Source organism: Papaver somniferum, chromosome 6 (genome assembly GCF_003573695.1).
Source record: "Papaver somniferum cultivar HN1 chromosome 6, ASM357369v1, whole genome shotgun sequence".
Taxonomy (NCBI): Eukaryota; Viridiplantae; Streptophyta; class Magnoliopsida; order Ranunculales; family Papaveraceae; genus Papaver; species Papaver somniferum.
This window is the reverse complement of record NC_039363.1, coordinates 141,890,740-141,918,623: the sequence shown is the minus strand read 5'-3', so window position 1 is coordinate 141,918,623 and position 27,884 is coordinate 141,890,740. Positions and strand designations below refer to the sequence as shown.

Below are 27,884 nucleotides of genomic sequence, written 5' to 3'. Positions count from 1 at the left end.
TGCACCAACAAATTTGGTATCAGAGCAAACCTAATCCAGTAGTCCTAAAACTTTACCCATGACAATTAACCAAAGTATTAAAGGTTTCAATTATGCCCAAAATCTAATTCCAATTTTTGATGGCGAGAGTTATGATTATTGGAGTTTACAAATGAAGACTTTGTTCATTTCGCAAGACCTATGGGATTTAGTAGAAGACGGTTATAATGTACCCGGGTCAGCAGAAACTCTAGCGTCATGGACGGAAGCAGAGAAAAAAGAATATAAAGAAAATAAGAAGAAGGATGCTAAAGCACTACTATTTCTACAACAAGGGGTAAGCAAAGCTATTTTTCCTCGAATTTTGGTGGCGAAAACTTCGAAGGAGGCTTGGAATATTCTCAAAGTAGCATTCCAAGGTTCTGAAAAGGTGATCTCCGTTAAACTACAAAATTTATGGCGAGATTTTGACAATTTACTTATGAAAGAAAATGAGACTATCCAAAAATTCTTTTCAAGAGTTACTGGCATAGTAAATCAAATAAGTAGTTATGGAGATACCATAGAAAATAAAAGAGTTGCAGAAAAGATTTTAAGATGTTTACCGTTCAAATTTGACCATATCGTCGCTTCCATTGAGGAGTCAAAAAATTTATCGACTATCTCGATACATGAATTAATGGGTTCACTCAAGGCACACGAGAAAAGAATAAATAGGTTCGCGGAGCAACCATTGGAGCAGGCATTTCAATCAAAAATAAATTTCAGTGAGAAGAAAAATACAGAAGCCAGAAAAGAAAGTTCCGGAGGGGGATCATCATCCAACTCGCAGTACGAGAGAGGATCCACGTCAAATCAAGGTCCCAAAAATTTCTACCGCGGACTGGAAAAGTAAAAGGAGGTTATAAAAACAACAATAACCAAAGGTACGAAAGAAATTACTCCTCAAATCTCCGTTGTAATGTCTGCAAAAAGTTTGGCCATGCAACCGAAAATTGCAAATATAAGTGCACCAAGTGTGATAAATTAAATCACATGGAAAAATATTGTTGGCTTAATGAAGCCAATTATTCCGAGAAAAATGATTCCCAAAATCAAGTATTTTATTCCTGCCTCATCTCGCAACAAGAAGCGCGTGGTATATGGTATGTCGACAGCGGATGCAGCAGCCATATGACAGGAAACAAAGAGTATTTTGTAAAATTGGAGGAACAAGAGATTCCACCAGTCAAGCTCGGAGATGGAAAGTTCCAGAATGTTGAAGGAAGAGGAGTCATATTCGTACGTACAAGGTCAGGTAAAACTCGATACATATCTGATGTTCTTTATGTTCCTGTCCTAGCTCAAAATTTATTAAGTGTTGGACAACTTATAAGAAAAGGGTACTCACTACATTTCGAAGATGGAGAATGCACAATTTACGATAAAATTAATAAGCAATTGGTGGCAAAAGTAAAAATGTCAGCGAATTTTGTCTTTCCACTATCTATGCCATCAATTGAAAATTGTGCAATGAGTACCAATCATATAGATGAATGCAAGATATGGCATTTGAGATACGGGCATCTCAACTACAGATCCTTCAAGGTTCTAAAATCTAAGAACATGGTAATTGGTCTTCCTAATATCATCGGTGGATATAAAATATGTGAAGGTTGTATTCTTGGGAAGTTTCATAGACTTCCATTTACAAAAAAAATCGTGGAGAGCAAGAAGGCCCCTCGAATTGGTGCACGCCGATATTTGCGGTCCGACAAGAACAACCTCACTCAACAACAGAAGATATTTTCTTTTATTCGTTGATGATTATACAAGGATGATGTGGGTGTACATTCTCGAGCAAAAGTCCGAGGCATTCACTAAATTCCTAGAGTTCAAAGCGTTGACAGAGAAGCAAAGTGGTCATCAACTAAAGGTTTTCCGTACAGACCGTGGTGGAGAATTTACTTCTAATGAATTTATTAACTATTGCAAAGAAAACGGTATTAAGAAGGAGCTTATCGTTCGATGCACTCCACAACAAAACGACGTCGCGGAAAGGAAAAATCGTACGATCGTGGAAATGGCTCGGAGTATGCTAAAAGCAAGGAAGCTACCCAACAGCTACTGGGCAGAAGCAGTCAACACGGCGGTCTACATCCTTAGCCGTTCTCCAACAAAGGCAGTTCTCAACAAGACTCCATATGAAGCTTGGCATAAGAAAAAGCCCGAGGTAACTTCTTTCAGAATTTTTGGTTGCATAGAATACTCACATATTCCATCCCAACATAGAGAAAAGTTCTATGAAAAAGGAGAAAAACTTATATTCATCGGATACAACAAAGATTTTAAAGCCTATAGACTTCTAAAGCCACAAACAAAGGAACTGGTAATCTCAAGAGATGTTATGTTCGATGAATTCAAAGCCTGGGATTGGAATGATGAACCAGACAACTACGAGTTGCCACTAATCATCGAAGACGAACCAGATCAGCCACATCAAGAAGAGAGTACTCCACCAGCAAGCCCGAGGTCTCCTAGTCAAACACAACAAAGTCCAAGTTCAACAGAAGCAAGTGCCCCACCTAGAAAGGTGTGTTCCCTAAGAGATATTTATAATGTATTTAATTGTGCATTTATAGCACTAGAACCTCAAAAATATGAGGAAGCGGCAAAACAAGAAAAATGGAGAAACGCCATGGACGAAGAAATGCGAGCAATCGAGAAAAATAAGACATGTGAGCTTGTTAATCAGACAATTGACAAAGAAATAATTGGTCTGAAATGGGTCTACAAGACAAAATATAATGAAGATGGGTCAATTCAAAATCACAAAGCAAGGCTAGTTGCAAAAGGATATTCCCAGCAACCAGGAATTGACTACAACGAGACATTTTTCCCAGTCGCTCGCATGGAAACAATCCGGATGGTGTTAGCCTTGGCAGCTCAACTCAAAATGAAAGTCTACCAATTGGATGTAAAGTCGGCGTTCCTAAACGGAGAACTTGAAGAAGAGGTGTACGTTGAACAACCTCAAAGAAAAGAAAAAATGGTTTATCGTCTCTGCAAAGCACTATATGGTCTCAAACAAGCACCGCGTGCATGAAACAACAAAATCGACAAGTATTTCCGAGATAATGGATTTGAGAAAAGTCCAAGTGAGCCATCCCTCTACATAAGAAAACAAGGTACGGACTTCCTAATCGTCTGTCTCTATGTTGATGATTTAATTTACACCAGCACAAAACAAGAAATGGCAGAAAAATTTAAGAAGGAGATGATGAAAGAATATGAGATGACAGACCCAGGACTTATGCGATATTTTCTTGAGATTCAAGTGAAACAATCCCCCGACGAAATATTCATTTTCCAAGAAAAATATGCAGAAGACTTACTGAAAAGGTTCAACATGATGGATTGCAAATCAATTGCAACTCCAATGGGTACTAATGAAAAGTTGGTAAAAAATGATGGAGCGACAAAAGTTGATCCAACCTTATTCAAATTCTAGTCGGATCACTGATTTACTTAACAAATACAAGACCAGACATCGTTAATGCAGTCAGCATTGTTTCCCGATTTATGAGCGAGCCAAGCAAGTTACATTATGCATCCGCAAAGAGAATTCTCCGATACATCAAGGGAACAAAGGATTTTGGCATCAAGTATACAAGAGAAAAAGATAATGATTTAATCGGATTCACAGATAGCGATTGGGCAGGTTCTATTGAAGACCGAAAAAGCACATCAGGCTATGTTTTCTGTATGGGCACAAAAGTTATCTCTTGGAGTTCTAAAAAGCAAAGTACGGTGGCACTATCGTCAGCCGAAGCAGAGTACATAGCATCAACAAGTGCAACATGTGAAGCAGTATGGTTGAGAAGAATAATGACCGACCTACAACAAAAGCAAAAGCAGCCGACAACTATCTACTGTGACAATATGTCTACAATTGCAATGAAAAAAAATCCAGTCTTCCATGGACAAAAGAAGCACATAGAGCTACGACACCACTTCATCATAGAGCTGGTAGAAAACAAGGAAATCGAGCTCCAATTCTGTCCAACACAAGAACAGAATGCTGACATTTTCACAAAAGCGGTCACGGTAGATAAGTTCAATCATTTTAGAGACAAGCTTAACATCACAAATTAAGAGGGAGTGTTAAAATATTGATTAATTTGTCATTAAGCAAATCTATAAAAATCTAGATTAGTCAAGACTGGTCAAGGCCAAGTCTGTACGGCAACAAACTCTAGAATGCTCTAGGAAATTTTCAATTGTATAAGGGTGAAGTCGGTTTAAAGAAAAATCTAGAAATGTAAAATAGTCTAGATTAAGATAGAGTAACTAGTGAACTAGGATATGCTAGAGTGGTCCATGAATAATTTCTAGAGAATTCTTTTCCTGGAAAGTTCTCATTGGTCGGTCACGTTAAGCCTACAAATAGGCAACGATGGTTCACTTGCAAACCATCCGAAAAACTCAAATGAGTGAAGAAGTCGGTATAATGAGAGCTAGAGTTAGAGTAAGAGCCAAAATGCATCTTTGTAAACTAAGTGAGCCAAAGTGCTACACTAAAGTTTGCTTGTACACATTTTCATTTTCAATTAATCAAAGCCTCACTTTTCTTAAACCAACCTCTTTTTTTTTTAAATTCATTTTCCTAAATTCATTTCTTAAATCATTTCCATAAATCCATCGTATTTCCGCATTGCACCAACAATTTTCTCGCAATCGGTCATTTTTTCGGGACTCCTTATTTACATAGTAGAAATCAAAAACAACAAAGAGAAAACCTTATCTTCAATGGAGACAACTCTGCCACGACCTCCTTGTACACATTCAATTATGTCGATATCTACAAGAACCAACCGCTTCGTCTCTGTTTATTCTATTATATCTCATCTTCAAGCCCTTATTTTCATTTCACAAGTAGTATCTCTCTCACTAACACTCTCTGCACTACAGATCGTATATTTTATCAATTAAACTAAATTTTTGCAAACCTAATGGTTCCTTTTGGATATAATTTTTGTCCTCAGAGGTCGAATCATACTTTAGATGGGAATGGTCAAAAATCCCACCTTCACCATGAAGTTGGTTTTGATTCTGTAGCCCTAGCAAGAACTTATGCTTTTCCAAAGTCATAATCCTTCTTGCTTCTTGAATTCATAGGAATCTTAAGCTTTCATGCTAAATTTTGTAGTTACTTTTCGTAGGAAGCGTGAACATGAAAACATGAAAGGCAGTTAGTTCCAAGTGTTTTTGCGTGTATAATCATATGATTTCACGTGGACAGTTCTGAAAATTCTCAAACATTACGTTAATTCATTGCGCAATTAAGGTTATATATGTCATATTTGGGTGATAGTAATAATATGTGGAAAGATCATAAAGATGAATTCTGCATCTACGGTGCCAATTATTCAAATGTTGAGGGTTTTCCCCCTACTAAGGGGTTTGTGAAATGTGGGTTATGATTCCTATCTTGTTAGTGTATGGATGAGGGATTTAATATTAAAGAGAATACCTAAGGACTTTGATGTCATTACAACTGCTGTTCTTAAACAGGTTTGCCCGGAAGTTTTTTAGATTCCTTGATATTTTATTTTGCATGTAGCTGGTAAAGTAAAAGCAATTCACATTTATAATTTGAAGATCAAAAAGAAATTTCATCGTTGTCAGATTTGTTAGAGCACTGCTCGGTCGATCTCGCAAGCGTTGCTATCTCAAGCTTGTTTGTCAAGTTTAGTTGCCAAAAGTATAAGTCTTGATTTCTAGTCTACTTATAAATAAGTCTCGGACAAGGATAGTAAGTGTAGTTGAGCTCTAGACTCCACGGCGTTCATCATGCAAAGACGAAGAACTACTCAAGGAACTGGTGGATCTTCATCGACAAAAAGGTATGTGGAGACTTGAATTTATCTATCATTCACAAGTCTATCTACTCTATCTCCAATCTTGAGACAAAGTCGTATTGCTATATAGACTTCGGTTATACACATTTTTTATTTCGAGTCGAGTTTATCTCGCTTATCTATTTCTCGAAATATGTGTTGGTAAGTTTTCGCTTTGGCCAAGTTCGTCTTTACTCGTGACGAAAGTCATGTTGATTGTTTCAATCTCTTGAAAATCGCTTTGATGAAAAATACTGTGTGAATAACCACTATCTAACATCCTCTAAGAGTGTTTCAATGATTGAAATGAGAGTTTAAAATGTATAACCTTGAATGGATATAAACATTATATGTGAACTCATACTTGTGTAAGTCCAAAATCCTTGAACAAAAGTATGTGCGTACTTTGCTGTTCAGGATGATCGGAGCTAAGTCCGCGTACCCGTACGCGTACTGTAGGAAGTTCACATCCCGTGAATTTCTGCTGGAGTTTGAGAACTAAAAACAAGCTCAATCCGGGTACTTAAGTATGCGTACTGGTATGCGTACTTAAGTGGGTTATTTTCTAAAAACGATTTATTCGTGAACTAAGACATATATAAACTAAGGAATGCAATCCTTGCAAACCGTGGCTATAATGTTCATGAATCGATTCGAGTGAATCAAAATCATTTTTGCTACGATTGTGTCTTATATACTTTTATGAGATCTAAGCAATTGAACAACTCTCTAACTAATTCTATTGAGTCATTTTAACTAGTTATGGTGAAGATGAATAAGGTTGATATGAAACTGCTCAGATGGCTAACCATTGGTTAACTATTGTTGAACCAACTAGGTGTACACGTTTAGGTACGGTTACTCAAACCTAAATGAAGTTACATTTCATTTGTGTATAACAAGCTAAGTTCGATCTAACGTTTGAAAGATATTAGCTTGAATCTAATCAGGTTTTCATTTAACGGTGAATATTGAATGCTTTTTTACCAAGGTAAACAGATTTTCTTTAATGAAAGATATCTCAGGAATAATTTCTTTCTTCATTTATCACACATCTTCCTCTATTTGCTAGAATAAAATCCTAGGGATATTATCTTTTTTTATTTATAAATAAAACCACAGATTTTCTTTCTCCTTTTCAATAAAAACAAACTCATCAATATATTATCTCTTTTAATTTCAAGATATGAAAACTTCCTGCATAATAGGCAAGAAGGTATCTTTTCCTTAAATCTTTGAGATCTCCCATAAATTATGTGAATCTGTTTCAAATGAAGAAGAGGGTGCCTCTATCCATTTGTTGGGTGCCCGTATCTGAAATGATGGGTGCCTTTATCAGTTCCTCTGGTTTCCTTTAACACTTTTTCGAGTTATTTTTCCGAAAGAGCTTATTTCCTTGAAAAGACTTAAAACAAGATTATTAGTGATAAAATGAGTCCCAACTAATGTATTTATGGGTGAAAGTGCTTCGCACTTTCGTGCTCATCAGCTAGTGTCTGTAGCGGCTTAATACAGTGTGTGTTCAATCTGGACTAGGTCCCGGGGTTTTTCTGCATTTGCGATTTCCTCATTAACAAAATTCTGGTGTCTGTGTTATTTCTATTCCGCATTATATTTTGTTATATAATTGAAATATCATAGGTTGTGCGTTAGAATCAATCAATTGGAAATCCGACCTTTGGTTGTTGATTGAAATTGATTGATACTTGAGCATTGGTCTTTGGTACCGTTCAAGTGATTTCTCTTGTATTCAATTAGACTCGCAGATTACTATTTGCTTGAGTAAGAATTGAATCGAGAAAGAGAGATATAACTCTTTGATATACTTTATTAATATTGAGTCTAGTTGATTTTCTTGAAAGTATATCGGTGTTAGTCCATACAGATTGCTAATGGAAATATTGGTGTGGTTGTTGTACCCCCACTTTTTCATGTTTGACTATGTTGTTTTCTTTTACTGCTATGTACCTTCCTCTTATGCTCTGATTAAAATTTTAATTATTGAGTCATGATAATGAGGTATATATGAAAACATAGGTATTTTATTCTTTTTTATCAACCAGTCCACGAACGTCCATGTCTCTCTTGGGAGTGTAGGGTTTCCGCAACAAGGGTGTCTCTCTCTTGCTTGAAAACCTATATATATATGTACCTTATATTGTTTTGCATTCCCTAATAAAAAAAAGGGTATGGAAAGCTCCTCAAGACCTCAAGAAGTTGTGAATCTTGAGATGGAAGAAGAACTGTATAGGATGCGATTCTGTTCAAGAACTTGTCTTGAAAAGGATGATTGAAATGAAAGAGCACAACTCCTGGGTTGGACAATCTGTCAAGGATTTAAATTTTTTTCAGAATGACTCTAAGGTCGAGTTTGCATATCTTCAACTGCAAATAAATCAGCTTATTGATGGTCAGGCCAAAATCCTTGATAATCAAAACACCTTGATCAGGAATCAGAAGAAACTCATCATGGACTGTGTCAAATCTAGGCATCTTGCCTGCATTGTTGATCGGAAAGTCAATGTTCTTACACATGAACATGGGGTTTCAACGGCCAAAAGAATCAAGGATATCAGTGCTACCTTTTATGATGGACCCTTTCAAAGGTATGATGTTATCAAAGAAACTTGATTCTTATTTTGTTTAGGAAACTTCTTATGAGAATTTATTCTTGTATTTTAAGAAGGATAACCAGGGTTTGGAATAGCCATTATTGTGATTACACATAGCTATGTTCAACGTTTTCATCTTCAATGTTTTTAGATTTATTTGTTTAAATTGTAAAGTTTGTTTGGAAGATGATTTTGCAGTATAAATATTTATGATTTCATATATTGCAACTTGTTATGGGATATGTGCGTTTGCGTCCGTGAACTATGAATGTCCCGTACGTGGTCAAAAGTTAAGTCTTTCATAGTCGATATGCATGTATTGATAAAAGATTGAACGAACTTTTGACAAACAAAAGTTAAGACTTTTATGTCATTATGCAAATATTGATGGAAGAAAGGATGAACTTTTGTTTACAAAGATTAAGTCTATTGTATGTTATTGTGCAAAGGATGATGAAGAATATAATGAATCTTTGTTTATTCCGCAGTATTGATCTTCCATGATCCATAATTTTTATGTAAATACTATGCGGCTCTGTAAGTTCTCTTATATGAGCATTTCCGATTGAAATAATCATGGGTCATCTTGTGGTTAACTTAATTGAGATCTTTGAATACAAATTCATATTCTTATGTGATTTGTTAATGTCCAAAGAAATCCTTCTTTTCTCGTGAAAGTAAGGTCGCTGTTGTTGTTTTTTCAGGAATGACATTTTATGAGGGAAAGTTCTTAATTGAACTTGTGCTTAATTTCCAAATCTTTGTGGGGGGTGCGGCTGTGGAATATTATAGGGGTTATCTTGTATCTTTATAAACTCCTTGATGAATGCATTTAGTTTCGTCTATATGATTGCATCTAAAAAGTTGATATGTACTTTCTTTTGGTCATGAAGTGTCTCTATGGAAATTTCATTAGGATCCCACTAGTTTTCGTACTTTTGCCAATTTTATTGACAAAAAGGGGGAGAATTAATGTGTACTTCACACTACAAATACATATGGTTTTCGGATTATTATGTAAGGGGGAGTGGTTTTCATGTGAGATGAAGTATTGACTAAGGGGGAGTGATACATATCACCATAGTATTGTTGTCGAAGTTGTGACACAATTGAACTTTGATGTTGTGTAATAATACTATGACACCGTGTAACAATAATTGAGAGCTATTATTTTCTCATTGTTATGGCTACGGATCTTTAAAAAAGATGTTGCTGCATTGAATATCTTTGGAATCATTGGAGTACTTAGAAGTGACCAAGATTTCGAGTAGTGTTGAAGAACCAAGGGGATCATGCATGTGGAAGAGAAGCTGCAAAGTTTGTTTATTTTGTATTCCATATGTATTGATAGTTTTGTCACCAAAATTGACAAAGAGGGAGATTGTTAGAGCACTGCTCGGTCGACCTCGCAAGCATTGCTATCTCAAGCTTGTTTGTCAAGTTTAGTTGCCAAAACTATAAGTCTTGATTTATAGTCTACTTATAGCTAAGTCTCAGACTAGGATAGTAAGTGTAGTTGAGATCTAGACTCCACGTCGTTCATCATGCAAAGACGAAGAACTACTCAAGGAACTGGTGGATATTCATCGACAAAAACATATGTGGATACTTGAACTTATCTATCATTCAAAAGTCTATCTACTCTACCTCCTATCTTGAGACAAAGTTGTATTGGAACATAGACTTCGATTATACACGTTTGCTGTTTCGAGCCGAGTTTATCTCGCTTATCTATTTCTCAAAATATGTGCTGGTAAGCTTTCGCTTTGGCAAAGTTCGTCTTTACTCGTGACGAAAGTCATGTTGATTGTTTCAATCTCTTGAAAATCGCTTTGATGAAAAATAGTGTGTGAATAACCACTATATAACATCCTCTAAGAATGTTTCAATGATTGAAATGAGAGTTTAGAATATATAATCTTTAATGGATATAAATATTGTATGTGAACTCATACTTGTGTAAGTCCAAAATCCTTGAACTAAAATATGCGTACTTTACTGGTTCAGGATGTCCGTAAGCTAAGTCTGCGTACCCGTACGCCTACTTCCGGAAGTTCACATCCTGCGAGTTTCTGCTGGAGTTTGTGAACTAAAAACAAGCTCAATCCAGGTACTTAAGTATGCATACTGGTATGCGTACTTAAGTGGGTTATTTTCTAAAAACGGTTTATTCATGAACTAAGACATATATAAACTAAGGAATGCAATCTTTGCAAACCGTGGCTATAATGTTCATAATCAATTCGAGTGAATCAAAATCGTTTTTGCTTCGATTGTGTCTTATATACTTCTATGAGATCTAAGCAATTGAACAACTCTCTAACTAGTTCTTTTGAGTCATTTGAACTAGTTATGGTGAAGATGAATAAGGTTGATATGAAAGTGCTCATATAACTAACCATTGGTTAACTATTGTTGAACCAACTAGGTGTACACGTTTAGGTACGGTTACTCAAAACTAAATGAAGTTACATTTCATTTGTGTATAACAAGCTAAGTTTGATCTAACGGTTAAAAGATATTAGCTTGAGTCTAATCAGGTTTTCATCTAACGGTGAATATTGAATGTTTTAGATTTGAAACCCTGATTTGAAGATTATATAAAGGAGAATCTAGCAATTGGGAAACCTAATCCCCACACCTCTTGTGTGATACTAGTTGTATAATCTAGAGTCGATTCTCCTTTAACTTTATGTTTCTATCGAGACCATGTAGGTTAACGACTTGAAGACTTCATTGGGATTGTGAAGCCAGACCCAACTATTTTCTCTGTACTTGCGTGATCTGATCTTGTTGTTTCTATCGTATTTGAGTACAATCGTAAGATTAACTTGAGATTAATTTCTCCGTTGGAAATATAGAAAAGTAGTCACAAACATCTTCGTCTCATCGTTTGTGATTCCACAATAACTTGTTTCGTTAGTCGATTAAGATTATTGTGAAGTGATTGATATTTCTAGGATGTTCTTCGGAAATATAAGTCTGGTATATCAATTGGTTCCTGTTCACCTTGATTTATAAAAAGACGGAACAACACTCGTAGGTATTTTTGTGGGAGTCAGATTTATCTATTCCTGTAGACTTTTCAGTGTGATACAAATTTGTTTATTAAAGTCTTCGACTTTGGGTCGCAGAAACTCTTAGTTGTGGGTGAGATCAGCTAAGGGAATCAAGTGCGTAGTATCCTGCTGGGATCAGAGACGTAAGGAGCGCAACTGTACCTTGGATCAGTGTGAGATTGATTGGGGTTAAACTACAGTCCAGATCGAAGTTAGTTTGTAGGAGGCTAGTGTCTGTAGCGGCTTAATACAGTGCGTGTTCAATCTGGACTAGGTCCCGGGGTTTTTCTGCATTTGCGGTTTCCTGGTTAACAAAACTTCTGGTGTCTGTGTTATTTCTTTTCCGCATTATATTTTGTTATATAATTGAAATATCACCGGTTGTGCGTTGTATCGATCAATTGGTAAATCCAACCTTTGGTTGTTGATTGAAATTGTTTGATCCTTGAACATTGGTCTTTGGTACCGTTCAAGTTATTTCTCTTGTATTCAATCAGACTCGCAGATTTATATTTGTTTGAGTTAAGATTGAATCGAGAAACTGAGATATAACTCTTTGATATACTTTTTATTAAGATTGAGTCTGACTGTCTAGTTGATTCTCTTAAAAGTATATTGGAGTTAGTCCACACAGATTGCTAAGAGAAATATTGGATGAGGTTGTTAGACCCCCACTTTTTTTCAAGATTGCGTAGTAGTCAACGTATTGAAGTTTTCGGTTAGGATTCAACATTTCTCCCCTTTTCACCGAGCAATACATTTCCTTGATCAAAATATTCTTCTATTTGCATTAAAATTGCAATCAAGGTTAACATACTTATAATTGTATATATAAGAATAAGAGAATAATATAGACAAAATACTTACGACAAGCTTAAGAATGGTAAAATCATCTTTAGGGTCGGAAGTTGAGGTAAAAGTAGAAGCTTTGTTGCTCTTTTTCCAGTGCGCGCCAACAAGGTCTATTTGTATTACACAAACGTGAGAGAATCCTTGGTATATTCCAATTAATCTGTTGTTTCTTCGTAACCTTCATTCACATACTCTCAAAAGGTGATGTCTACCTTGCTATTATGCCTATTATCCAATGACTTGTCACCGGATTAGGTTCATAAGTCACCTCAAACTTCGAGTTGCCAGCCTTGTATTTATCTAATTTATGCTGGAATTTTAGTACATAATCCTCATTGGATGAATCTTGTATTTACCTTATGTCACATTACTCTTAACGGATTATACGTTATATATCCGATAGGGCGAAAAAAAAGGGATATAGTAATAGAAGAAAACTTGCATTCTATCAACCGTATCTACCCTATACGGATTAAAAATTACAACTTGGGATGTCATGTTGTCTAATGTTTTATGTATGTCTAACAACATTGAATTTTGATCCTTCTCATGACATCCACTGAACAAGTATCGGGTTTCTCTTGGTTTATCATTGGTCAATTCCTTGTCCGCTTTGACGTCGCTGTCTTTTAACAATAAAGGAAAATGATCGTAAATCCACACCTATACAAACATAAAAACAATAAAACAAGCGTTCATCATACCAAAAGATTGAAGAAAAAAAACAAAAATACGTCAAGAAATTCGTACCCTAGATTCCTTTTTTAACTGTCCATTCAAGTATGCTACTATGGAAGTCCACCACGACTACCTACTCACCTCTTCCAAAGGATGCAAGCTGGATATACATGACTTTGACCCGGTTTCCTTTGTTGTCATGATATACAACCGAACCAAGGACATACAATAAATATGCGACCGTCGTAGCACGAGCTTCAACATTAGAGAGAGGACAATATTTTTCCTTTCAATTTGGACCCAACATATGCGCTCCTAAAATCCACAAGATATAACTCTCTCTTTAAGTACTTTGATCCCATTACCAACATGGATCACGTCTTGTCCGTATCGCAGCCAAACAACTCCGTGACAAATTCGTTAATTTTAGTCTAAGAAAGGTTATTCTTGAAAAAAATTCGGTGGATTTTCCTTTTACTTGGAGCCCTAAAATTCGTTATGCATCGTCAAGAGTCAATGACATCTAGCCAAACGGGAATTAAAAGGTATCGACTTCACCATAAAACCTCTCATAGAAGCAAGTTATTGAGGCATTGTCATACACAATCACATAATTCAGTATGGCAGGAAAAAACCAGAGTTTCTAACAAGATCTTTACTTTTGGATATTCTCCATTTAGTGGCCAGTATTCCATTTTTACATACGAAGACTGACGTCTAAAAAGACATACAACATTCTTATAATCCTACAAAATAGTTTTTTCAAAAAACACAATTACAACAAATTAACAACAACTAATAATATAATAACCAAAGTTTTTAGATTGTTACGCGGTCTCATAAATGATACGAGTCCACGAACCGGGATATCCAAATAAAATTTCTCTGCCATCTTTTAAGGTATCCTCTAGCTTTCTCATTACAAAGACGTTCCACCTGCAAGTGATTGGGGGAAATGTGCCTTGCGCTAGGTTGATTTGGGACTTTTTCGTTGCCATTGTCCTCTTTTGTTGCGACTTTTTACACATCCTCCTAATCACCACCTCCACCATTACCATCATCATTGTCATCATCATCACCATCACCAGAACCACCAACACTATTACTTTCATCATCACATCCGCAATATTAGGTTCCGTGAATGAAATGAATTGGGGTTGACGGTTAATGGTTAATAGGAAATAAAAATTAATATTGGAGTTAAAAATTGGCAGCATGCATGTTCTCTCTTATGAGATTGCTTAACCAAAAAGGAAGACAGTTATCCACAACATTGAATACATACTCTGTCTTCCCTTTTTAGCCAGAAAATCGGTTACATTATTCCCTTCCCTGTGAATGTGTGAGCACTTCCACTCCTCAAAATCCTTAAGTAAAAGTGTAGAAGAATCTATTAAACAATTATTTGTCCAACTAATAGACTCGGTACTGCTTATGATAGCATTAAAAACATTAAGAGAATCTCTTTCCAATTCCAACTTTCAGACTCCTTTTTCTTTAGCCCACCGGATTGCCTCAAATACTGCTTTTGCTTTAACTTCTTTTCGTCTTTTGCTAGCCCTGGAAGGCATACTACCCCTCGGCATAACCTTGTATCGTTAAACATAATTGTTGAAGAATAATACTCCCTTCGTTTTTAAAAAAAGTGATAGTGTCTCTATTTTAATAACGAAGGTAGAGTGTGTTTATTTTTTGTTGACTCGGCCTCTGATTCGGCTCGAACAAGATGTCAGACCGTTTGTTTTTTATTTTGGCTCGCGATCTGACTCAGACATAACCCCTGGCCCTGACTCAGACCCATTTGAGTTAAGAAATAAAATGCCCTCGATTTATGAAATCAAACCACTGACTCACGTATCTTTGAATAAGGTGAATTAGATATGACTCGAAAAACAAATATATTGAGTTAAATTTAGATAAGTCAGGTGATATCAGTTAGATCCAGACTAGCCAGATTCAATCGACTCGGCGAGTCAGAATCCGAATAGCCCCTAATTATTTTTTTTGAGCATAAAAGATAATTCAATCCAAAACCAAGCCAGAAAAAAATAAAAGCACAGCACCAGATTCCAGTTTGTTGCCATTTATGAGAACAGGCTCCCTATTGTGATCTTCAGGCAACATACTTTCATTGGCATTAGCTGAACTTGAAAGTAAAGTAGATTCATATTACTATTTACATAAGCATTCGATAGTGAAACATTAACAGAAGTTGCAACTGAGCACTTCCTATGCTATTACTACTACCTAATTTGTCCACCAAAAGAAATTGGCATAGAAAGTTAGGCATCTCCTCTTCCATGTACTGGCAAAATAAATTGGAATAGCCCCTAATTAAACGAGGCAACTATAAACCAATTAAACGAGGCTATTTATTCTCGTAAGCAAAATCTATGGTGCGTCTTGAAAACTGGCAAAAACCTTGACTACATTTTCTCTCCAGCAGTCGTTTTTTCAGGACTCATTTGCACATCAAAAATCAAAAAAAGCAAAGATAAAACCTTACTCTTCAATGGCGGCAACTCTGCCATGACCTCCTCATACACATTCGCTTATGTCGATATCCACAAGAACCAGACGCTTCGTCTCTGATTCTTCTATTCTATCTCATCTCCAAACCCTTATTTTCATTTCACAGGTAGTATCTCTCTCACTAACACTCTCTGCACTGCAGCTCGTATATTTTATTGATTAAACTACTTTCTTGCAAACCTAATGGTTCCTTTTGGATATAATTTTTGTCCTCAGAGGTCGAATCATACTTTAGCTGGAAATGGTCAAAAATCCCACCTTCATCACGAAGCTGGTTTTGATCCTGCAGCCCTAGCAAGTATTTATACTCTTCCAAAGTCACAATCCTTCTTGCTTCTTGAATTAATAGGCATTTTAAGCTCCATGCTAAATTTTGTTGTCACTTTCCGTAGGCAGCGTGGACATGAGAGCATGGAAGGCAGTTAATTCCAGATGTTTCCGCATATATAATTATATGATTCCACGGTCTTCGTGGACAGTTCTGAAAATTCTCAAACATAATGGTAATCAATTGCGCAATTAAGGTTATATGTCTTATCTGGGATGATAGTTATAATATGTGCAAAGCTCAGAAAGATGAATTTTGCATCTAGGGTGTCAATTACTCAAATGTTGAGGGTTTTCCCTACTAAGGGGTTTGTGAAATGTAGGTTATGATGCCTATCTTGTTGGTGGATGCGTGAGGGATTTAATCTTAAAGAGAATACCTAAGGATTTTGATATCATTACAACTGCTGATCTTAAACAGGTTTGCCCTGAAGTTCTTTAGTTTCTTTGATCTTTTATGTTGTATGTAGCTGGTGAAATAAAAGCAGTTTACATTGGTAATTTGCAGATCAAAAAGCAATTTCATCGCTGTCAGGTTGTGGGGAGGGGTTTTCATTCAAGGTTCTGTTATAGAGGTCTGTTGGCAATGTTTTCCTGAGATATTTGCTGTATAAAATAGATAGGTTTATTAAATATCTATTGAGGCAGTCTTTACTGTAATAGGTATCCAGCTTTGGCACAGTTGCCAAACACGATGAAGGAAAGCAAACAGCTAATTTTTCCCAAATGCCAATTGGTTGTAACGAAAAGAACTTTTTCCTCTGGAAGAATTCTTTGTGCCGGGACTTCACTATTAACAGGTTTGCCGTTGAATTGTCTCTGTGATTTTGTTAAGTGTACCAGTATGTTTATAAGACTGCCTAGATATTTGGAATGTTTTTGTTGTCTATGCTTCCATATCTCGCACAGATGTTAGCTCATTATGATATCACAAGCTTTTTGCTGATGCCAACTAATTGAAAAGACTATTTTCATGATTTCTTGGAAACAGTTTATTCTACGATCCTTTTGTAGATACAATCTATGATTACGCTAATGGAATCGACGATCTTATCTCGTGCAAGGTGATCGTCTACAAGCTTTGCTACTTGAATAGAAGTTTCAATTTTGTTCGAGAATATTCTGTTGATCTCTCTTTTCATGGAAGAAATTCCTAAAGCTAGTATTTAATTGTTTATATTCCATAATCAGGTGCAAACAGTCATCCCAGCTAAAATTTCTTTTGAAGAGGATTGTGGTTGGTGTTTCCGTCTTTAGTTTTATCTATTTTATGTACTGTTTTGACATTTGGGTTCACGGTGTAAATACATGTAACTGAATATCAACTGCCTCTACCTCTCACCTGCAGCGAGAATATTACGTGGCTTGCGAATTGCAGCTCGTCTTGGCTTATCATTTTCCAAGGAAACAGAAATTGCAATACAAGATCATTTGCCGTCTATAAAGAATTTGAACAAGGTACTCCCCAGTAGACTTTTTCTCAAGATACATTTTGAGGATTATCACAGTGTCATTATCATTGTTCCTCTATCTGCGCTTCTTATATCCAAATGACATATTGTCGTCCTTCATTTTGTAGACAAGGCTGATGTTGGAAATGAACTATATGTTTTCTTATGGAGCCGCTGAATCCTCTCTCTGTTTACTCAGGAGACTCAAACTTCTGGACATCATTCTTCCATTCCATGTGAGTTGTTCTTCAATTAATCTAATATTAATTAGCAGTTTGGCACTCTAAATCATGAATTTTGGAAATTTATAAAAACCAAAGCATATTGTTGCAGGCGGCATACCTAGTTCAAGAGTCCCCTGATCAATCTGCTCAAAGCTCTCTTATGCTGATGGTAAGCTTACTCTATAGAGCAATCATTACACAAGTAGCTAACAGCTACAAATCCACTATATTAGGCAATTAGGTTGATAGTTGATACTACATGTAGGGGGGAAATGGTGATGGTATTGGTATGCACTTCTTAGAAAAAAGAAGAATAAATAAAGATAGATAAATGACCATAAAGAGAACAAATCTATATTTCTCCTTGGGTTGATCGGGTTTATGTTACTATATTGCTAGTGATGTATCGGTGTGTTTCGCTAAAAGTGGTTCGTTCAATGTGGAATTCTTGCCTCAATATGTTAAAGTATTTAGATAGCGTGTTACTTCTTTCCTCTTGACTTCACTTGGTGTTGTTTTTTCAGAAATTATTTTCTTGTATGGATAAGTTACTTGCCTGTGATCGACCCTCTGGATGCTTCTTGTGGTAGGTCATTCTACATCTGTTTGTTGTAATCAAAAAAACTTACTACCTAGTATTTATTCTTATTTGAAAGTCTAGCTTCTATTAGTACCATAGTATGTCAATTTTAGTTATTACTCTTACATTTATGTATACGGATATACATATTACGGGAGAGATTTGGTTAATTGACCATATGATGTTTTTCATTTCAGGGTTGTAGCAAAACAGTTTACCACCTAGTATTTGTTCTTTTGAAAATAAATATACAGATTCTGTTTAACTTCTATAATCTCTGTAATACTACGCATACTGTTTTTAGTTTTTACTCTTACATATACTTATTCGAATTCGTATCATCAGAGGTTTGGTTATCAACCATTTATTGTTTTTCATTTCAGGGTTGCCCTGCTGTTGTTTCACCTAGCACTTGTAAATAACCCTCAGAAGGCTCTTGTTATTTGGGCTTTCTCAGCTGTCTTGTATCATGGTAATTGGAGGAAAGCTGTCAAATTTGCAAGAGAAAGTGCCCAATCGCACGTTCAGTTTGTCCTTGAGATTTCAGATGTCTGTGGTACCATGACCGATGAAGAACTTGCAGAAGATGTCATTAGTTTAGCCTCCAAAGTTAGATCTTCTATTGGTGCTTTAACTGATGCAGATAAACTGGAGTCAGTGATTCAAAATTATCCTTTCGCATCTCCTTGTTCAGCCTCCCAAGTTAGATCTTCTATTGGTGCTTTAACCGACACAGATAAACTGGAGTCAGTGGTTCAAGATGATCCTTCCACGTCTCCTGATCTGGGAGGTGCTTCCAATCTGGTATTATCATTTTCTTTGAAGTAGAAAAATTCTGTTAGAATAGGAAGATGATTAGTAAACCTGCTGTTTAAGTAAGTATAAGGTAGATTTTGGAATGATTGTGAATTTTTTTCAATCACTTGAAAGGTGGGTAACAAATATCACATGCAGTCTAGTTGTAGAGGTGATCTTTGTCACCACTTTGTAGCGGGTTTAACAATAGTATATTATTTCAACATAGATTACTGGAAAAGATATTCAGTTATGCCTTATGTTCGCATAAAAATATTTATTATCTGTGTCATCTGATTGTAAACATGTGTAATCTGTCAGGTGTTTATTTCGAAGGCAGTTGGCCAGAATGTGGGCGAGCTTTTTCGTGTCCTCGAACAAAATCTTGAGAAATACGCCAATGAAAGGAAAAGTTTTAAAATTGACTATGGATTGCTTGCGATGGGTAATATTAAAGAGACAAGATTTTTGCTAGGTAAAGTCATCATGGATGCAATGAGCAGCGGGGTCTTCCCGAAACAACAGGAGGTGGTTGTACAAGAAAAACAAGGTGTGGCCACTGGAAATCATCATGTACCATTCTCTTCTTCTGAAAAGCAGCACAGGGATGTTAAGAGAAGAACGATTTCACCAAAGCTAAAAAATCTTGAACAACAGCATGATGAAAGTGAAAAGGAAATCAATGGCTCTAAACGAGTTTCGATACTTGGGAAAAGGAAGGTGGTGGCTGAGAAAAGAAATGGTGAGTTCTCGGAACTGGCTAACTTAGAAACACGGATTGAGCCAGAAAATAAGGGTAACCCTGCAGAATTGGCCAACCTAGGTGAAGTCGTCCAAGAACAGCAAGAGGTTGCAAATGAGAAAATCAATGGCTCTGAACGAGTTTTGGAGCTTCGGAAAAGAGCTTCGAAGCTTTGGAAAAGCAAGGTGGTGACTAAGAAAATAAAGGATACGGTCGAGGAACTGCCTAATCATTTAAAGCGTCAGAATGAGGGTGAATGCCAAGGATCAGAGTCTAGCCCAGAACAAAAGAAGGTGGTAGAGAGAAAGAGTAGTTGTGATCAATCAATTTCTAATCTGAAAGAACAGGAGGTGGCAGGAAAGGAGAAAAGCCGTAAACCTCTGTCAAATCTGTTCCTGTAAATCACATTGTTATTGTAAATTATTGCAGGCTCGGGGTTGCTTAATCAAGTTTAAGCTGACTTTGCTTAGGATATGTAGGTTTTTCTCCAAGTCCTAATAGATAAGGGCGGAGCCTAGTTGAGTTAGAGATATAGTGATCAAAATTTTGAAGTTAACTCTTTACAGCAATTCTTTTCATTTTTTTCACAATCATGTATTTTTTTCACCAACCATGTACGTGGTATGTGTCCTGCAGTGCTTGTTTTTATAAGGATTCGAACAAATGACCTCAGAACTAATGGCCCTCGACCAAAATATGAGAGTTAGGCCAGGCTAACTAAGCCAAACCCAGTTGGACCTGGTTATGCGGAAAGGCAAGGTAGGGTTTCGACACCTTCCTTAAAACATTCTTTTCACCTGTTCACTAACACGAGCAGAGGAGTTTTTCTATAAAAAAACACCAAGAGAAACTGAAACTAAAAAAACCCATGAATGATGGATTCTTCAACTCCCACCACTCGAATCCCAGAGGATACAGTTTTACGCAATTTATCCCGATGAATCCCTTCAGTTCTCTTCTTCTAAAACCCTAAACCCTGATGATGAAACTAATCAAGAATTTTCATCATCTTCTTCAATTCACTCTCTTCATCTTCAAATACTCGAAATAGTTTCTCCTTACACCACTGAATATATCTGGCAACACGAACCTTTCACTCTTACTCTCTCAAACCCTTCTGAAACTCCTCCTCACTTTCATAAAAAAACCAAGTACGGTGATAACCTTGAAGATGAATGGTTTATTGTATTTCTTCTCTTTGAAATTTCTAGAAAAATCCCTCAATTATCTATTCAAGTTTGGGATACTGATGGAGAATTTTTTCTAATTGAAGCTGCGTTTCTCTGCCTAATTGGTTAAACCCTGAAACAAGCAAGAATCGAGTTTTTATCAGAAGAGGTGAGCTTAATATTCTACCTAAACACAGTTTTCCTTCGAACCCCAAATTGATTGATGCTTTACACTATATACGATTACATGATAAACAAGTTAGGGCACCAGAACCGATTCAATTAGCCATAAGGAATAGAATTTTAGAGTATCCTAATAGAGCTAGGTTGAATATGCATCAAGTTAGGGTCAGGCTTCCTGTTTCTATAGCCAAGGTTTTGAAATATGAACCTTGTTTGATTTCGCTAGCGGTAGAGAGTTTTTATGATAGAGATATTGATTCAATGAAATATGCTGCTAAAATGGAGAAATTTGTAAGTGGTGGAACTAGTGAAGAGATTGTTAGGGTTTCTATTAGAATGTCGAGGGCAACGTATGCACAATTAGTTCAACAAACTTTTCAAGCACCCAAATGTTATCCAATGCCGTCTAGGAATGATACTTCTGTTTATGTTGAAGCTGAACTGGGTATGAAAATAGCATGTGGGTTTGAAATGATGTATCAACAAAGACGCCATGAAAATTTGGATGGTAAGGGAACTGGTACTTGGGAAGCTTTCAAAGAGAGCTTGGAGAGTAGTGGGTATTTTAAACAACTACTTCCTGGATCAAAAGAATATCGTCGACTCATGGAAAATGCTCAAGAATATTATAGAAACAGTTCTTCCTTTTCCCGTGCAAGTGAAATGATGAGTGCTCCAGTTAGACGTATTGACGAAATCTTTGCTTTGCCACACTCCTCCGAAGAATTCAAGGGTCTTGATCTTCCTCCTTCAGATAGCGATGCTTGGCTTTATGATGGTGAAGATGAGTTAAAGTTGGCCATGGTAGAGAGAGAGAGAGAAAGAGTTGGAACTCTACAAACTAAAGCAAAACAAGAGTCAAAAGGCAAAATAACATAAGGATGCGGATTGTTCTACTGAAAGTGCCGTAAATAACTCTGATCTTGGTGATATTGTAAATTCAATGCAATCGTTTGTCCAAAAGGTTTTTAGCTATGAGGGTGCAGAGGTCCCTACAAACAAGAACTCAGACATGGTGGATCTTGACGTAGAGCGCTTTATGAAAGACGTTGAATCTGTGATGGGTAGATTTGGCGGCCTTGATGATGCTGATCTTGAAGGAGGATCTTCTTCAGATATGGAGTTTGACGAATCAGATGATGGGAGTGATCTTTCAGAAGGTGACGATACAGGGAATACTTTTATGGGCACTTACTCTGATGCCCTAAATGAGGAGCTAAAGTCTACTACTCTGAAGAAAAGTTTTGTCCGTGCAAATGCACAACCATCTAAAACAAATAATGAGGGTTCATCATTGTCAAATGTGGAAATGGAAGTGGAAGATGAGGAGTTGACACCAATTGACGTTGATGTAAACTTAGTGAAGAGCCTCCTTGATTCTTTCTCTTCTCAACAAGGTCTTCCTGGACCTGCTTCCAACTTGCTTGGTCTCATGGGTTTACAACTCCCTCAACCTGAAGATGATGCTGCTACTCATGCTGCAAGCAACAAGGATGCTAAATGAACCCTCCGCTCCTTACGGTAAAAACACACGTTCTGTTTCGGTTCTATGCCAGAATTTATGTGAATGTAGAATCCCAGGACAAGACTAACTACTGTATGTAAATCAAAATTGTGGCAAGCTAGTCGTCGTTTTGGGCTTTCACTCTGTGCAATTATATCAAAGTAGTTATGTTTTGAACATGGTCTTTAGAGTGGTTAAGCATGTCCAGTGGTGTTCTCTCAACCTTTTTTTTACTGTTGTCAGTTCTACTTATATTGGTGTGTTGGACTAGGATTTATATTGATGTTTATAGATATTATTAGTTTTAGAAAAAAGAAAAGACAAATGAGTAGACTGAAGTAGTACGCACAAGGAGAGAAATATGTCATGAACAAATCTCGTTTAACAACTTTCTTTTCACGAAGAACTCAGTTTACTTGCAACCAAAACTTGATAACAAAATTACAATATTTTTCTTTGTTTTTTGATAAAGGCAGATATCAACATCCAATATCGGGAGCTAAGGATACATACTGAGGTTACCACATTTTGGTATAAAATTATATTAGTTGTATTCCTGTTGCTGCTGTTGCTGTTGTTGCTGGTAGACCCTCAAAACTCGATTTCTACTACTAATAACCCCGAGCCTCGAAAGGTCAGGGAATGTGTTCACACTTGCTCATATGCTGTAATAAAGAATTTGCTTTTCTTTGAGCTCTGTTTGTTCCACTCCTTGCAAGCTCATTTAAGTGCTCATATACACCATACTGAAGTGCCGCCAAAACAAAAGATGAATTACTCAATCCCAACTCTAGCAGAACGGATACTGCACATTCCTTGTTCTTGGGAGTTCCTTCTCTGATGAAGTCAACTAGAGTTTCAATGAAGGAGAGCTGCCCAATTGCACTTCTGCCTTCTGGGTGTGATACGAGGAGTAACAAGATGGAGAGAGCTTCGTCAACCATGCCCAAGTTCTTATCTACAAGTAACTGAAGTAACGGTTTAAGAGCACCTGCTTTGATTGCCCTAGCCTTGTTTACTTGGTTAAGAGAGAGGTTAAAGAGCGCTGTTGCAGCATCTTTTTTACCTCTGATGGTCCCATGCTGTAATAGATCTACCAAGGGTGGAATTCCATTCATGGAGCCGATTGCAACTTTATTCTCGTCGAGCATGGACAAACTGAATAAACAAGCTGCAGAATTCTCTCTAGCTCCAATTTTACCATTTTGCAACACTTCAATTATAGCTGGAATTGCTCCTTCTGTAGCTATAGTTCTCTTGTTTGAATCATCAAGTGACAAATTCAGTAGAGCTGTTACAGTATGCTCTTGGATCTTAGAGTCTGGATAAGATAAGAGTTGAACCAGAGGTGGGATTCCTCCAGCATTTGCAATCATAACCCTGTTCTCGGGGTTCTCTTTCGAGAGCATGCGTATCTTTTTTGCAGCGCGTCTCTGCTCATCCAGCTGCGTGGAAGAAAGATTTTGAATCAAGGCAACGATTTCCTCCTGCTGTTCAGACGTAGTTTCTTCGACATCTGCACTAGCCTCCTTTTTTGGCAGTTGGAAATTGTTTTTCTCACACCATTGAAGAATTAGGTTGCGAAGAGCAAAATTTGGAGCTACAGATAAGTGAGGCAGATTCTGCCTTGTCGCCGGGCAGGTTCTATGGTTAGACTCAAACCACTTATTTATGCTTTCCCTCTCGTAAGTCTTGAAGACAACACAAAGGCAGGAAAAAAAAACAAGGTGTCAGAATCAAGAATACAGTAGTGTTGATGCAAGGACCATAATTGTCTTGTTTTTGCGTACCTGTCCTGATGCAACAATGACGGGATCTGTCATGATTTCTAATGTGATAGGGCATAGGAACTCGTTAGGAATTGCCAAAGACTGGCACTTCTCAAGAGTTTTCGGCATAGGAACATCAGCAAGGACGTCATCTGTTTCTTCAAGTCCAGCAACCTGTTTAAATTTACCAAGAAGATCTATAATCTGCTGAGTACTCTCAGCCTGTTGCCCATTCCTCTCCTTAACTAGTTTCCTGACAGCTACAGTTTCCGCCCTCAAGTCAGGCAATGTATGTAGCTCCAACTTCTTTGCTAGTCTTTCAAGTATAGCACTGTCTGCATTTCGATCGTCCTTTTTTGAAAACACAACCATCATATCCATTGCAAGTTCTATATCTTGGGTATCCGTCCGTCTCTTTGCTCTTTTAAGCTGCGTTCGCATTAACTCCACCTACATAACATGGTTACAACAAGCTTTGAGGGGATTTCTTTACATTTTTCTCAAGAACATAAAGAAGACTAACTCAAACATACAATAAATCCTAATAAGTAATCTCTTGAATCTCAAAACACAATCATTTACGAGAATCCAACAAATTCGTTTTTTAAGAGCGATACAATTTGTACAGAGGATATGTTGATTGATTTTCGACACCACTTCGCACCCCCTAACAGCCATTGGGGTTACATTTCAGGATTACAGTATCAAAAAGGATATCATTTATCAAAAAAGAGAAGAATTTGAAACAATTTACCTGCTCCTTAACTTCATCCGAGACATTGAGCTCATCAAAAGGAATTTCATCCAAAGCCACGCTGATTTTATCATAACACCCATGAAATCTCACCATTATTCCTTCACTATCAAATGCCTAGAACACACAAAAACATATATAAAAAAAATAATATATATATATATATATATATATATATATATATATATATGAGAAAACTAAAAAAAGAAAAAAAATGAAGAATATATGTGAATTTCTAACCAAGTAAATCTTGCTGCCTTCATTACAAGTCTTGAGCAATTTTTTAGCACAAACAAGTGATTTTTTCAAATTACTCAAACAATTCAATGCATCTTCAGGAATTGGATTTTCAATCTCTTTAATCTCTTCTAAAAGTGGTATTAATAGTTTCATTCTTCTAACTAAATTATACGAATCTTTCCTCTGTGATCTTCGATAATCACCGTATAATCCAACGGCTTCAATCAAATCAATCATTTCCTGAACAACAGTAATTTCTTCATTTGATAATCCTCCTCCTCCTCCTCCCCCTCCTCCATTTGATGATCCATTTGTTAAATTTCTTTCCTTGCTTTCTCCTCCTCCTCCCGGTGGAGGAGGTGGTGGAATCAAAATTTGCCCTTCCATTACAAAACTAGAAATTCTGAAAAAGAAAGAACAGATTTTTTTTCAGAAAGTTGAGACAGATTGAGAAATGGTAAGAATAATGAAAACCCTAACCCCCAATTTCCATGAAATTCTGAGAGTTAGTTGGGTCTTTCTATTCTTGCCTGGTGATCATTTGGCGGGTTTTTAGGAGTTTGTGATTGAAATTCGCGGGTTCACTGGATTACCTTTTTTTTCTTTTCCAAATTCAGTTATTGGCTCTCCCTCTTTAGAGAAGAGCGCGACAATTACGTGATGATCGTCTGTTACGCGTCTTTTTCTAATTCTTGTCTCGATTTACCGATTATAGGTGGGTCACACCACTAGGATGAGTTGTTGGGCCCGCCAAAAGTATATGGGGGATAATATATGGATTTATTTTCTTGTTTTTCAACGGCTAAAATAAAACCAGTAAGCGAGAGTGACTTTTCACATTTCTTATTTTGCAATCATGATGTATGCAACGTCTCATCTAAGCTGGTACCAGTATTCCGTATATCAGAGGTTTTGGTTAGCTAGTAAGTAGTCTGTTCGCATCCTTGTAATGCAGTACCTTGGGCAAATCTGGGGCAACCTTATACGTGGCTTTCAAGTAACATCTCTAAGAAGGTTGATGGTATTTTAACACGGTTTCTTTCAATTTTTCGTGGAGCTTGTACTGCCAGTGAATTAAACTCTAAAGAGTAAAGAAAGTGGGGAAGTTGTGAGTAACTCTAATCTCTAGCTTTACTTAATTTGGTGGTGTTTAAGGTAGGATTTGTAGTTTGAGTTTGTTGGTGGAACATGCGTAGGAATGCCAGAAGGATTATGTTAGATGTTTCCAAAGTGAAATGCATGGGTATGTGAGTTTCTAGCCATACAATTCTAATGCTTTAGGGGTTCCCTATGCTCATTTTTTTAACATATTGGAGATTTGATATGTCATATTCATATACGTGCTTTACATGATACCATGGACCCTATTGTGTGTTCATAAGTCAACAATCAAAAGCAATTTCTTCGATTCTGACCGCAGAAAGTGAGAGATCCGCAGGCACTCTATGACAGCCAGTTGTTATTGAGTTATGATACACACACCGAAATAATCTTCGGCGATCTGCACCGCGAAGCGATCCAAGGGCTATTAGGACAGCCCTGCTGGAGAATTGCAGGTGGTGGGTCAAGGATGAAGTCCACCACTGTTTTTTCTCTCACACCGTATGCTCGGTGCACGTCACGGGACACAAGCTTCGGTGCGTGTATCATTTTTGGTTGTTATTAGTCACCAAGAAGGTCAATTTACAACGTCATTGAAATTTACACCATCTGTTTTCATCTAACTTGCAATTTGGATCTGAGACGACTCCTGACTTGTCGCGAGCTAGATGTCAGACCGTTTGTTTCCTATTTTATGTCAGATCTGATTCGATCTCTGACTCAAACTCAACTCCTAACTCGATCTTGTTCGGAACAGTTATAGAAATACCCCTAATTTATGGGACCAAACCACTGACACACATATTTTTGAGTCAGATGAGTCAGATCTGACTCCAAAAACAAATATATTAAGTCCCCAGACTACTCAGATGAGTCAGGTGCAAACAAACAAGGTGTTATTACACTGCAATTTACTCGTTGAGGTTTATTCGATGAAATCGTTGAATTTGAAATTATTCTTTTTTTTCAATCATGCAAAACAACAACAACACGGTCTTAGTTCCTAAATTTCAACGAAAATAAAATTAAAACTCATGGGTAATTCCTTTTCGTTTTTCTTTTTCCAGTTAAAAAGACCTCCTGTAAAGACTAGTCGGAACTGCAATTCAGATGCCTTAATTGACTTCATATTATCCTTCGCAAGTCTGTCAGCAACATTGTTCGCCTTTTTATATCTTTGTGAAATGTCACTTGGTTGACAGAGATTTTGATGGTAGCAATTTCTCTGATGAAACTGCACCTCTCCTTTCCATAAGTGAATGTCATACTTTAAATCATTCTCCACTTCCAAATAATGTATGCTTAGCTAGCTCCATAAACATATAAAGAACATATTTGATAGCCCAAATTTCAGCCACATTGTTGTTATTTTTGAAAATATGTTCGACCCATCAATATATTTAATTTATGAAGCCCAATGATAGGAACCTTCCAAGCAATGTGAATCTCCTTCT

At 36.8% G+C, this 27,884-nt stretch overlaps 1 protein-coding gene and 2 pseudogenes across 1 annotated transcript; 2 read left to right on the top strand and 1 right to left on the bottom strand.

Moving 5' to 3' along the window:
- The first annotated feature begins 15,456 nt into the window (after positions 1-15,456).
- Positions 15,457-20,316, top strand: LOC113289591 (annotated as a pseudogene).
- A 273-nt stretch (positions 20,317-20,589) lies between these two features.
- Positions 20,590-22,764, top strand: LOC113291590 (annotated as a pseudogene).
- A 164-nt stretch (positions 22,765-22,928) lies between these two features.
- LOC113289590 (U-box domain-containing protein 15-like) lies at positions 22,929-25,935 on the bottom strand. Its single transcript, XM_026538892.1, has 4 exons — positions 25,330-25,935; positions 25,090-25,206; positions 24,357-24,785; positions 22,929-24,257 (listed from the first exon to the last, which is right to left on the bottom strand). Exons 1-4 carry the CDS (start codon positions 25,714-25,716, stop codon positions 23,202-23,204), a joined length of 1,989 nt encoding a protein of 662 aa, XP_026394677.1. The 5' UTR covers positions 25,717-25,935; the 3' UTR covers positions 22,929-23,201.
- Between the last annotated feature and the right edge of the window lie 1,949 nt (positions 25,936-27,884).